Source organism: Desmodus rotundus, chromosome 12 (assembly GCF_022682495.2).
Source record: "Desmodus rotundus isolate HL8 chromosome 12, HLdesRot8A.1, whole genome shotgun sequence".
Lineage (NCBI taxonomy): Eukaryota > Metazoa > Chordata > Mammalia > Chiroptera > Phyllostomidae > Desmodus > Desmodus rotundus.
This window is the reverse complement of record NC_071398.1, coordinates 18,911,964-18,923,498: the sequence shown is the minus strand read 5'-3', so window position 1 is coordinate 18,923,498 and position 11,535 is coordinate 18,911,964. Positions and strand designations below refer to the sequence as shown.

Genomic DNA, 11,535 nt, shown 5'->3' with positions numbered 1-11,535 from the left:
CTATCCCTGAGGATTATTAAACTAAAACAATTATTAAAAATAACTGTTACTCCGATAAGGCTCTCTGTTGCAGGAAAAGAAAACTCAATTCAAACTTACTTGGGCAAAAAACAAAACAAAATAAAACAAAAACAAAAATGGAATTTATGGGTTACTGGGATTTGAAAACCCAGATGTGTTTCTAGCTTCAGCTATGATGCAATGCAACTGTTCCAACAGAACTGTCAAGGGAGATTACTCTCCAACTCCGATTTCGTTTCTGCTGTGTTTGACTCTCTTCCCAGCTTCCACAAGAATCCAGGAATTCCTCTCGCTTTAAGACCAAGGAGAAGAGTATCTCTTCCTGTTAACTCTGGCCACACCCTCGAACTCTAATTGGACCGTCTTGGGTCACCTATTGACATCTGAACCAATGACTAGGGCTTGGGAGAAAAAATGTGCTCCCAAGCCAGGCCTGTGTCACATATCCTGCTCCTGAGAAGATGAAATCCCAAAGGAAATTTAATATGCTACTACCACTCAAAGGGGGTAAAAAAACTCTCGGAGGCCAAAACGACAAATGTCCAGCTCAAGTTTCTCTCCAGGGTAGACATGCTCATGATCGCCTAGCTGGGAAGAAGTCCTAAAGGTTTTTTATACTTGACACACTTACAGGGTTTCTCTCCGGTATGGAGTCTTTGATGCTACAGAAGATTTCTTTGCTAGTTGAGACTTTTCCACACTTATCACAAACACAGGAAGACTCTTGAGTATGGATCCTTACATGCCTTTTTCACTGGTCCTGAGCACTGAAGGCTTTCCCACAATCTACACAGTCAAAGGGTTTCTTCTTGCTGTGGATTCTCTGGTGCCGAGTTAGTTTTTCATGCAAATTAAAGGTCTGTCCACATATTTTACAAGAATAAAGTTTTTCTCCTGTGTGAATACGCTGATGTTTGCTAAGATAGGAAGTCCTTCCAAAGCTTTTGCCACACTCATTACATGCATTAGGTCTCTCTCCAGTGTGGATTCTCTGATGTCTAACAAACTCAGAATTACTGGTGACGCCTTTTCCACACTCCTGGCAGTGACAGGGCTTGTCCCCACAGTGGATTCTCTGACACCTGATCTGACTGCCATAGTCACTGAAGGCTCTCCTCCCACATTCCTCACACTCATAAGGTTCCTCCTATGATGTGGATCCTCCTCTGATGCTGACTTAAAGTTGACTTAACAGCAAAAGCTTTTCCACGTTCATTACACTTGCAAGGTTTCTCCCAGTGTGGATTCTCTGGTGTTGAACATAGTGACAAAAATAGCTGAAACCCTTCCCACACACCTCACATCGGAAGGGTTTCCTATCACCGTGGATTCTTGGAACTTTTCCTGTGACATTTTTCACTGTGGAAACTTCCTGATGCTTCTGCAGTTGACACGTTTCTAGGAAGCTGGTTCTCGGAAGAGCATTCTTCTGCAGACCCCAAGACACCACGGTGTCTCTGTCCTCAGAAATTCCCCGCACTGATGTGGACTCACTGCCAGCGCCGGCCTCAGTATCTGACGTGACAGACAGAAAACACAAGTGCCACCTGAGAATTACACTAGAAACAAAAGAGCATCAAGTATTAAAGGACTTTTAGAGATTACTTTCCCAACCTCCGCACAGGCTGACAGCAAGAAAAGTGCCAAATACCACACAGGCAGAGAACTGTCGAGTGAAACAAGGTATCAGCGTGCACATGACACGTCAGATTGCTTCCTAAGCCCTTCCAGACTCCATATCTGAATGACTTCTCCCTAGTATGTTCTAGCACCTTCTGACCTTATGATACACATAGGCCTACAAAATACCAAAGAAGGTACAGGCTCTAAGAGGAAGCAGTGACTTTGAGGCTGGCAAAACTCAGAGTCAGTAAGTAAAACTGAAGAGTCAGAATGCAAAGACAATGAATGAATTGGTTTCTTAAAATAATTTAAAAAAAAAGATTTTATTTATTTATTTTTAGAGAGGAGAAGGGAAGGAGAAAGAGAGGGAGAGCAACATCAATGTGTGGTTGCCCCTCACACATCCCCCACTGGGGACCTGGCCCGCAACTCAAGTATGTGCCCCATCCGGGAATCAAACTGGCTACCCCTCAGTTAGCAGGCTGGCGCTCAATCCACTGAGCCACACCAGCCAGAGCATATTGTTGTTCTTTAAAAAAAACTCATACCCTGCAGAAGTCCCCAAAGCCTAGAGACACTGAGCATTAAGGGCACTGGGCTGTGGCAAGACAAGGAAAATCACAGAAGTGCTCAGAGGAAATCACCCTGGCGCTCCACAGATGACAAGTGAGCACGCTCAAACGGCTGGCAACTGCTATTATCAGACTCCCCAAAACGTCTGAACCTCAAATATGCAGAAACTATTGTCCTAGGTAGACTCTGCCGATTTGGAATGAATAGAACAGTGTTCTTAGATACACCAAGACTGCAGGGTGCTCCTTATATTAGCAAGATGGAGACAAACGGCCACCTATAAAGTGGCATTGGTGTTCCTGAACATGTTAAGTAAAGTCAATTTGTTTTGTATAAAATGCTTAGCTAATTTTGTTCTAATGTTAACTTGAGTTACCTGCTGGTTCATTGAGTCCATCCTTTGAGGGTACGTCACACAAGTGAGGCCTTCAGAAGGACAGATCTGAGACTAAACAAGGAAATCGACAGTCTGGAAAGGGGTGGTTCGTTCTCACACGGTGCCTCTTTCTCCCTAGCAGGCTGCTCAATGTTACAAAATTGGGACTGAGCAATTTATGACGAAAACACCCTTATTTTTCTGCTGCCCTATACTCCACCATTCATCTTGATCAGAATCCCCACAGCTTCTTCTAAGCAAGCCCCACCTTCCTAGTTCTCCAGGGATTATCACCTCCTTCCTGCTGAAAGAACAAAGCGGCCCAGGTGCAGTGTCCTTGGCTTCCTTCCCTCCCGTTTCCACATCCTCTCATCCCAAGTCACCCTCTCAAGCCTCATACTTCCCAGTGGTCCCAGACGCCATCTCCTCCCTCCCCCAGATACACTGCTCTATCAGCCGTGTCATCCCTTGTCTTCTTCAACCCTTTTTAGATCTGCAAATCCACTTGGGCCTAACGAGCATCCCTCCACACCCAATTTTTTCTCATAGGAGTGTTTTTCAAATTCCCTACCAGCAGTTGTGAAGTTAATATAGTGTGTAACCACCAAACAATTTTCAAAATGACATATACTGGCTGATCTTAGAAGAGCACAGAATAGGATTCACACACATTGTACTGCCAAGGGCAAACTGTGACTCCTGACCCTCCAGTTTCCGTGGACATATGAGTATACAGGATTCGATGCAAAATATAACAACTACTGAAGCTCATCAACAAAAAAGAGTTTGAAAACCATTTGCCAATATTCACTGTATTTTCCTTTCATTTCTAGACTAATCAAAAGAAGAGGCTACCGTTCTGTCTCAATTTTGTCATCTCTCACCTACCCTCTCTGCAAATGGTCTCCCCTAAGCCTCAACCCTTGGCTTTAGCTTCACTGTGCCCTCCTGGGGATCCTCCTCTAGTCGTCTTTCTCTTCCCCCTCTCACTAAAATTACATATTCCTCAATATTTAGGATTCAGCCCTCCTTTTTGCTCCCTGGGGTCATTTCACCTAAAACTTTGTAGCTTGCACTTGCATCTGTACTTGTAGATCTGACATTTACCTCAGAATTTCCACACCTGCCTTCTTGATGGCCTGCTCCAGCTGTTCACTTTCATATCTCAGAGGAACCGTGGACTGTGTTCAGATCTGAGCTCGCACGCCTCCTGTGTCCTGACTTGCCAGTGCTCTCTCGTGCAACCATTCCCTTCCGTGCATGAGTTTTGATTAAGATCTGGTCGATTCTACCACCACACACTCCCTCCTCTTCCATTTTTGCATGACCACTATCCCCTACCCAATTCACTTACTCAGAAGTTAGTGCCTCCTGCCCTGGCTGGCATGGCTCAGTGAATTGAGCACTGGATTGTGAACCAAAAGGCCGCTGGTTCAATTCCCAGTCAGGGCACATGCCTGGGTTGAGGGCCAGGTTCCTGGTTGGGGGTGTGCTAGAGACAAGGCAACTGAGTGATGTTTCTCTCCCTCTTTTTCCCCCTCCTTTCCCCTCTCTCTAAAAATAAAAATAAAATCTTTTCTAAAAAGTTAGTGCCTCCTATATAATAACAATTTAATAAGATTTTATGTCTTCAACTTCTTTCATGCCAATCAAACCACATACTATGTTAACACTTCTAAAACACAGCACTTACGGGCCTACATCACTAGCAGCGAGGTGACTGTGGCTGGGGGCACTGCTCCTGCTCACGTGGTTTTTTGCCTACTCTCTCATTCCTGTTCCTGTGTGGCAAATTCTTCAGGACAGAGCCCTCAGGTCCACCACAAAATCTGCATTCTAGATATGCCACACAATGCTGATTGGGTGAGACACACCAACTACATTCTCCTACACCATCAGCTACGTAAAGAGGGGTCAGGGTACACAGCAGACTCTGCGCCAGCTTCGGATTCTAGGAAATCTTGCTTAGGTTTTAAGTCCTAAGCCCCGTGCTTTTGCACTGCTCACTAGAAAAGACAGCATACTTACAGGCAGGCTCCAAAAAAAAAAAAAAATACCCATTTTTAAATAGCAACCCCCCCCCATGATTCTCCTGCACATTAAACTGCAAAGTTCTTCACAATGATTTATTGTATTTTTTATTCCCTTTCTCAAGCCAGATAATCTACCTTCTTTTTCTCCACATGGTATCCAATGTAACCTGTAAAGTTGGAACAAATGGCCCCGTCCCTGAAGGAACATGGCCTGAGCTTCGAAGTGGGAATGCCTGATATGCTCCCTCAGCCCACTGCCTACATACCAACAGAAGCATTCAAAACACATTTTTTTTTAAAGCTTTTATATCTGTCTCCACAACTTGGGTCCTCCAGAGAGTCTTAAACAAAGCTTGGCACCCAGCAAGTGCTGAAAAACTGCTCCTGAATAAATCCACCCTGTCCGAGGAAGATGGGCCACTGGGGTAAGCAATGCTGAAACTCAGAAATATTGCGTATGAGATGCACGAAGTGGAAATCCGTTATCTTGATAAGAGTTAAAATTGTTGGGAAAGGTTTCGTGTTCTACCTATTAGGAAAAGTTATCTACTTTATTTAAATCCTTACCAGCGTGGTTCATTTTAAAATACACTGCTCTGTAAGCCTCTACAGTTGCCAGTTCTAGACCTGCCTCACTTACCTTTACAGACGCCTGCGGTCCTCTCTGCAGTTGGGTCGTCCTGTGCCTCTACTCCCCAAAGCAAATTCCCTCCCTCCAGAAGTGAGATCAGGGCAGATCTGGGCACTGGGTAGCCTGAAAAGGGGGGAGAAAATGGCACCTTTCAGCCCCGTGTCTACTATGTCAAAGGAGGGAAAACCCCAAGAGCCTCAGGAAGAGGCTCGGGATTGGGGAAAGCAAAGGAGATTTTGTTCAAGGAGAAACTGAGCATTCGATCAAGAAGAAACTGACCTCTCCCCATATAAGAGGAGGTAAGTTAGTGAGACCCTGCAAGACAGGTGAAAACAGAGGGAAGGGTTCACACCTTTCCCAAGACAATTCGGGGACAGCAACGAGCTGAGAACTTGGCTCTGGCAACAGAAACTACCTATTCCTTACTGTGCAGAGCCCCTTAGAGGACGGAACTACTTTTATGAGGGGACAATTCCCTACATTGGGACCAAACTGACCCAAGACCTTTCCCCACCCAGCAATCTCTGAAGTGGGTCATTTGGCCTCAGCCTTGGAGTCGTGCAGTGGGAGGTACCAGAGACAACCTCTCCTTCTCCACACCATACCCAGCCAGTAGGGAAAAAAGAAGGAAGCAGGAAAGCATAGACCTGAGTCCCAGGAGGAAGTGGCCTTACCCAGGGATGTCAAGCTCCCATAATTCTCCAGCATCACACTTCTGCACAGGGCCCCCTGCACAGAGGGAAGGCCAGCCTACTCTGCCTGGGTAAAGTCCATAGCCACATCCTTGAAGGTCACCACCTGCTGAAACAAGAGGTTCCTGCTGCCCAGAAGCCAATGCTCTGACTCAGGGCCAGAGTGTGGGACCCAGAGGACAGTATGAGGGAGGGGTCTTATTAGGAAAGACTGATGAAAAAAGGTGAAAGAACTGAGTGTTGGACCCTTAAATGACTATTTCTACAACCAAAACCTGGATTTCTCTCACTATCAGAAGAGCTTCCATTAGGACATAAAATTTACTGTTATAAAACATGATAAAAAAAAAAACACTTCAAAAACCCTGGGGAGTCTCCCATTAATGAACTTCCCGGAGCAAAATCTCTTTGACTTTGTTAATACTGTCAGTGTTTTACTGTCACACCTACAAGTGGGCAATTAGCTGCAGTATGTCCAGACACTCACTCACGGGTGGCATCTCACCACCGACCTGTTCCCGTGTCACTAGCCCCAGTGCCCAGCAAATCCACCTGCTCCGCATATGTGCTCACTCTGCCCCAAACCTCAAGCCCACATAACAGGAACAGAGTTATGGGTTGCCATGATGAGCCCCTATCACCCAACCCCCATCTGTCGCTTGAAGGGGCTGTGCTGCCTGTGTTAGAGAACGCCCAGCAGAGGGAGCCCGGTGCCCCCTGAGGGGGCAGCCTTGTATTCTGCTTTCTGATGCCTTCTCTTGGGAGAATACGCTTCTGGAATCAAATTGCTGCTGGGTAGCTCCTTTGGCTCCCTATACCTGCAAGGCCATCTGTAACAGCTTCTGCCAACCAAGCCTCATGTTTTTTTCATAGCCGTCCTTCCCCCTCTCTGAAGGCACCAAGCCTACCTTCCCAGAAAGCTCCAGCATCTGGTTTAGACCCTCTACTCACTCCTCTGACTTCAGCATCAACTTGGTTACCTGAACATGCGGTGAACATCCTCTCACTGTCCAGCGCCCCGGCATTGCCTCAGACTCTGCTGACCCAACACATCTGACCCCCCAGCAAACTCTCAACTGCCCCCACAAACGGTCTCCCTTTCTCATTCATATAAACTAATAGGCACAGTGAGTGACAATTTTCTTCCCCTATCTCAGCTGATAGTACCAATTTCAGCCCCATCTCCTATACCAGAAACTTAAGATTCATCCTAGACTGACTCGCCCCAGCCACCGCTCACTTCTCACAGTTGGTAATCAAATCCTGCCAATAATTATTGCCAAAATATTTCTGGCATCTGACTCCTCATCAAGGTACAATTAGTACCTTGTTCAATAGATGGGGACACTTTAACAGCTGCCATTCCAGGCTGTCCTGCACTGAATCCATCCTCTGCCAGCACATACATTGGCCTGCTTTAAGTGACAACCTGCCCCACCCAACTGAACGATTTAATGAGCCACCACTAACTATAGCAGTGTTCTCAAAGTGTGGTTCCCCGGGCAGCAGCACCCGATAATTTGTTGGAGAGGCAAACTGGTGCCCGCCCACCCCGCCGCCCCCGAGAGCAATTTTTGCATTACGAGCCCTCCCTCCAGGTGATTGTGATGCACGCTCAAGTCTGAGAAAGCTGGGCTAGAAGAAAGAAATCCAGGCTCAGGAAATTGAGCTGCAGCAGGTGACCAGTAGACGGTAAGGAGGGAGGCACAAGGCTGTACACAGAGCAGCTAGCTGGGAAGCTCTGCAAACAAAATCCCAGAGAAGCAATAACAAGCCCTGAGTGAAGGCAATATAAATATGGGACATATTTATAAAAGTGGAAGAGAGACTCAACAAGTACTCAGCAACCTGGAAACTAAGTGGTGAGGACTTCCAGATGGTGATACCAGTGACTTGCCAGTACTTACAGAAGATCAGAAGAGGGCGGGAGCTACAGGGAAGACAATGCCAGGCAGAGGGACCTGCCAGATGTCAGAAATCTGGGCCTGGCACTTGGGATGTGGTGCTTGGATGCTAAGTTCCTGGATAAATAGTCCCAGGAAGGAAATGATAAAGCGACACTCAGCAACTCATCATTCTCAAAACGTGAAATACAACTCAAAAGACCAGTTTCCCTGTCCCACAAATGTAAGGTATGTAATGTTCCCTTTACAAATGAAATCAGCTAAGATGCGAAGAGGTTAAGTGACTGGCTCAAGGCCACTGATGGGACCTGATTTTGGGGGTCCTGTCCCAGTGTGGATGTTTCCTATCGTAGCCCCTGCCTTACCTTAGCCAGCAGGAGGATATATTTTCCTCGATTCTGAAGCCAAAACTTCTTTAGAAGGATAAATGATATAAGCTCCTTTTTTCTTGTCTTCCTCCTGCCACTCTCTGTCACCACTTCCCAGGACCCTGGCAACCAGATACCTGTAGCACTAGCCTGACTCCCTCATTCTCCCAGATCCCTCTAAACCCATGGATCCTCCAGCTCAGCAGAAATCCTCAGAGTGTAGGAGGCTACAATTCTACTTCCCAGGACACTCTCTCCAGTGGCTGCTTGGTGGGCTTCTGGCTGCTCAGCCCCTCACTATCCAGCATCCAGTCCTACTGCACAGTAGCAACAAGGGTCTTCCTACTGCTTTGGCTCTAAGACTTTTGCCAGAATCATCCCTCTTATTGCCCGTTACCTTCAAATCAGATCTCTCGAAGGCTGACCTGAGGGACTCTCATCTCACCTGGTGCCAGGCTTTCCGAGGCATGGCTGCCATCCCCTGGGCTCCCTCTCGGTGAAGGGCAGGGACTGAGGGAAGAAGAAAAAAGAACCATGAGTGAGCCTGGCCCAGTCAAGGGGTCTCCTTTAAACCAATTTGCCAATAACAGCAGCAGTCATTTACTCAACGCCCACCGGGTAAGTGGTATATAAGTATTTTCTTTTTTAAATCCAGACCATACCATGAAGTTGTCAACATAAGAAACATTTAAACCTGCAAAGAATTTTTATGAGTTTACTTGAGCCAAACTGACAATTGCCAGGAAGCAAAATCTCAACAGATTGAGAAACGCTCCAGCAAATGGCAGTTTAGCACTTTATTTTATACATTACAATCAAAAGAGGAGGTGAAGGGGGGGCAGTTTACAAGAAATCCACTGGTGATAGAGTAGGGAGGTTGGAAAAAGCAAAAAGGGGGAACCTGTGGCATTGGGTAGAACGTAAAATGATAGACACTTTTACGCAGGCAGGTACAGGACAGTTAATAGTCAACAATAACATAACAGTAACAAGGAGGGGATTAGTGGTCTCCGCACGGCCAGGTGCCTGCGCTTTGAGGGGTCCATTAAAAGGGAATCTGACGTTACAAAGGTATGTTATCTTAGATGCAAAAAGACCACGGGCTCAGTTAGGGTAAAGACTGACCTTTGTTGGGAAAAAATACTGGCCAGGACGTGACTACCCAACATGACTCACTTTTAGTTAGGAAGCTCTAATTTCAGACCAGCCTATGTGGTTACTTCAGGCCTCTGAGTGTGTGAGGCTGCCACGCAGGCCTCCCCTGAGCTTCTCGGGTTTTGCACATGGCTCCTTGTCTTCCACAAAGTTCAAATTAGGAGGAAAGATTCTGAAAGGTGCCCTCAGGCACCAGAGTGTGTACCTCTGACAGCGAACAACACGGTCTGTCCTGGGCAGGACAGGAGTACAGGGCGAACATGAGTAACACAGAGCGAAAGACATCGAAAAACTAGAAGCAAAATCTGATGAGAGGAAACCCAGACCTTCATTTTTAAAAATATAATTTTACTGGGAAACTAAAAGATTAAAGAAAATAGAAATAAATACCATATTTTTAAAAAATTTAAAAAGATTTTAATTTACTTTTAGAGAGAGGGGAAGGGAGGGAGAAAGAGAAGGAAAGAAACATCGATATGTGAGAGAAACTCCCATTGTTTGTCTCTCGCACATCCCCAACTGGGGACCTGGCCTGAAACCCAGGCACGTGCCCTGACTGGGAATCGAACCAGCAACCTTTCAGTTTGTGGGCTGGTGTTCAATCTACCGAGACACATCAGCAAGAGCAGCAAATACCATATTTTTGGATGAAAAATACACATCTTCTCATTCAGTAACTACAATAACCCTCTGAAACTTCTTTTTCACAAATGAGAAAACAAGGCCAAGAGAATAACTTTTTCTACCAAGGTCAATGTTGGTGGATGGATGAACTTGGATCCCAAGCCAGATCTGCCAGATTCCAAAGGCCATGCTTTTAATAACTACCGTAAGTTGCTTCCAATCTAATCCCAACAGGATTTCTCTTAGAACCTGATAAAGTGATTCAAAGGTTAATATGGAAGAATAGATCTGTAGCCAAGACAATTCAGAAGAATCTCAGAGGAAGTCTTCCTTTTCTTGGACCTTGGCACAAGCATCTCTTTTGTATATCATCCCATTCTAGGACCCAGTGATAACCACAAAGGACCCTGGAAAGCCAACTCAACATGCCAGAATGTATGGTTTATTACTTTAATTATATGTCCTATGAACACTTTGTGTTCTTGTTAAGCAGTCGCATTCTATCAAAAAGCCAGCATCTTCCCTAGAGGAACTCACTGCAAGCTCTAATTTCCTGCTAGGCTCATCTGTGCCACCCTTCCCCTTAGTTTAGCCACTCCAGCCTGCTTTCAGTTTCCTCTACTCTGCTAATTCAGGACCTTAGTACCTGCTATTGCCTCTGTGTGGTAGAACCACTCTTCTCCAGCCTTAGAACCTTTGTAACTGATCCTGTCTACCTATTTCCAGGGGCCTGAACCCCTCTTCACCAAGGTAAAGCCAGCTCATCCTTCCCATCAGCCCCTACAGACCAGGTCAGGTCCCCATATTACACACTCCACTCGTCCTGTATTCCCTTTCCTGTATACCACATCTCCTAGTTTGAGATTACACATTGATTTGTGTTTTCTTCACTCAACATTGATTGCATACTTATTTCATTCCAGGCCAAGTGTGAGATACAGTGGAGAAACAAAGGTGTGATCCCTTTTGTCACTGAGCTTGGTCTAGACTAAAGGAAACACACGTATTACTCAAAAATTCTCATAAATAACTTTAAGATCACAATGTGACTAGTGTCAGAGAGAATCTAGTCTGGATAAGACTTAGTAGGAATTAACCAGATTAAAAGTAAAAACCTTTACAAAAGTGACAGCAAGTGCAAAAGCATGTCCTAGAAGTAAAAGGCCAAGATGACACAAGGGGAGTGTGCTTCAACACAAGGGTGAAAAAGCTGCAAGAGGCCAAGCCACGCAGGGCCTGTGCAGCTGCTGGGTTACTACCAGGTGGGGTGAAATGATCAGATTTGATTAATACATAAACTTTCCCTTTAAACTCAAAGCTCCCTGAGGTCGGGCCCCACACCCTGTCTCATTCATAGCTGCATCCTGGGAACATAGAACAGTGACTTGCCCTTAGCTGCTCAGTAATTAGTTGTTAGCCCAATGAGCGGAGCGACTTTGTGGCTGTGCGGAGGTCGCTGCGCATCTCCTTTCTGTGCACAGCCTCCATCTCCCAAAGTCAGCTGGGGCAAGCGAAGGCACCCGAGGGAGAAAGGC

General features: G+C 45.9%; 1 protein-coding gene across 1 annotated transcript; it reads right to left on the bottom strand.

The window, feature by feature from the left end:
* Positions 1–315: 315 nt before the first annotated feature.
* ZNF19 (zinc finger protein 19) lies at positions 316–8,699 on the bottom strand. The gene is given in 8 exon segments (XM_024555872.3): positions 316–629; positions 632–700; positions 703–1,174; positions 1,176–1,255; positions 1,258–1,536; positions 5,267–5,380; positions 5,932–6,058; positions 8,667–8,699. Coding segments are annotated over 8 exon segments (1,284 nt in total). The 3' UTR covers positions 316–519.
* Between the last annotated feature and the right edge of the window lie 2,836 nt (positions 8,700–11,535).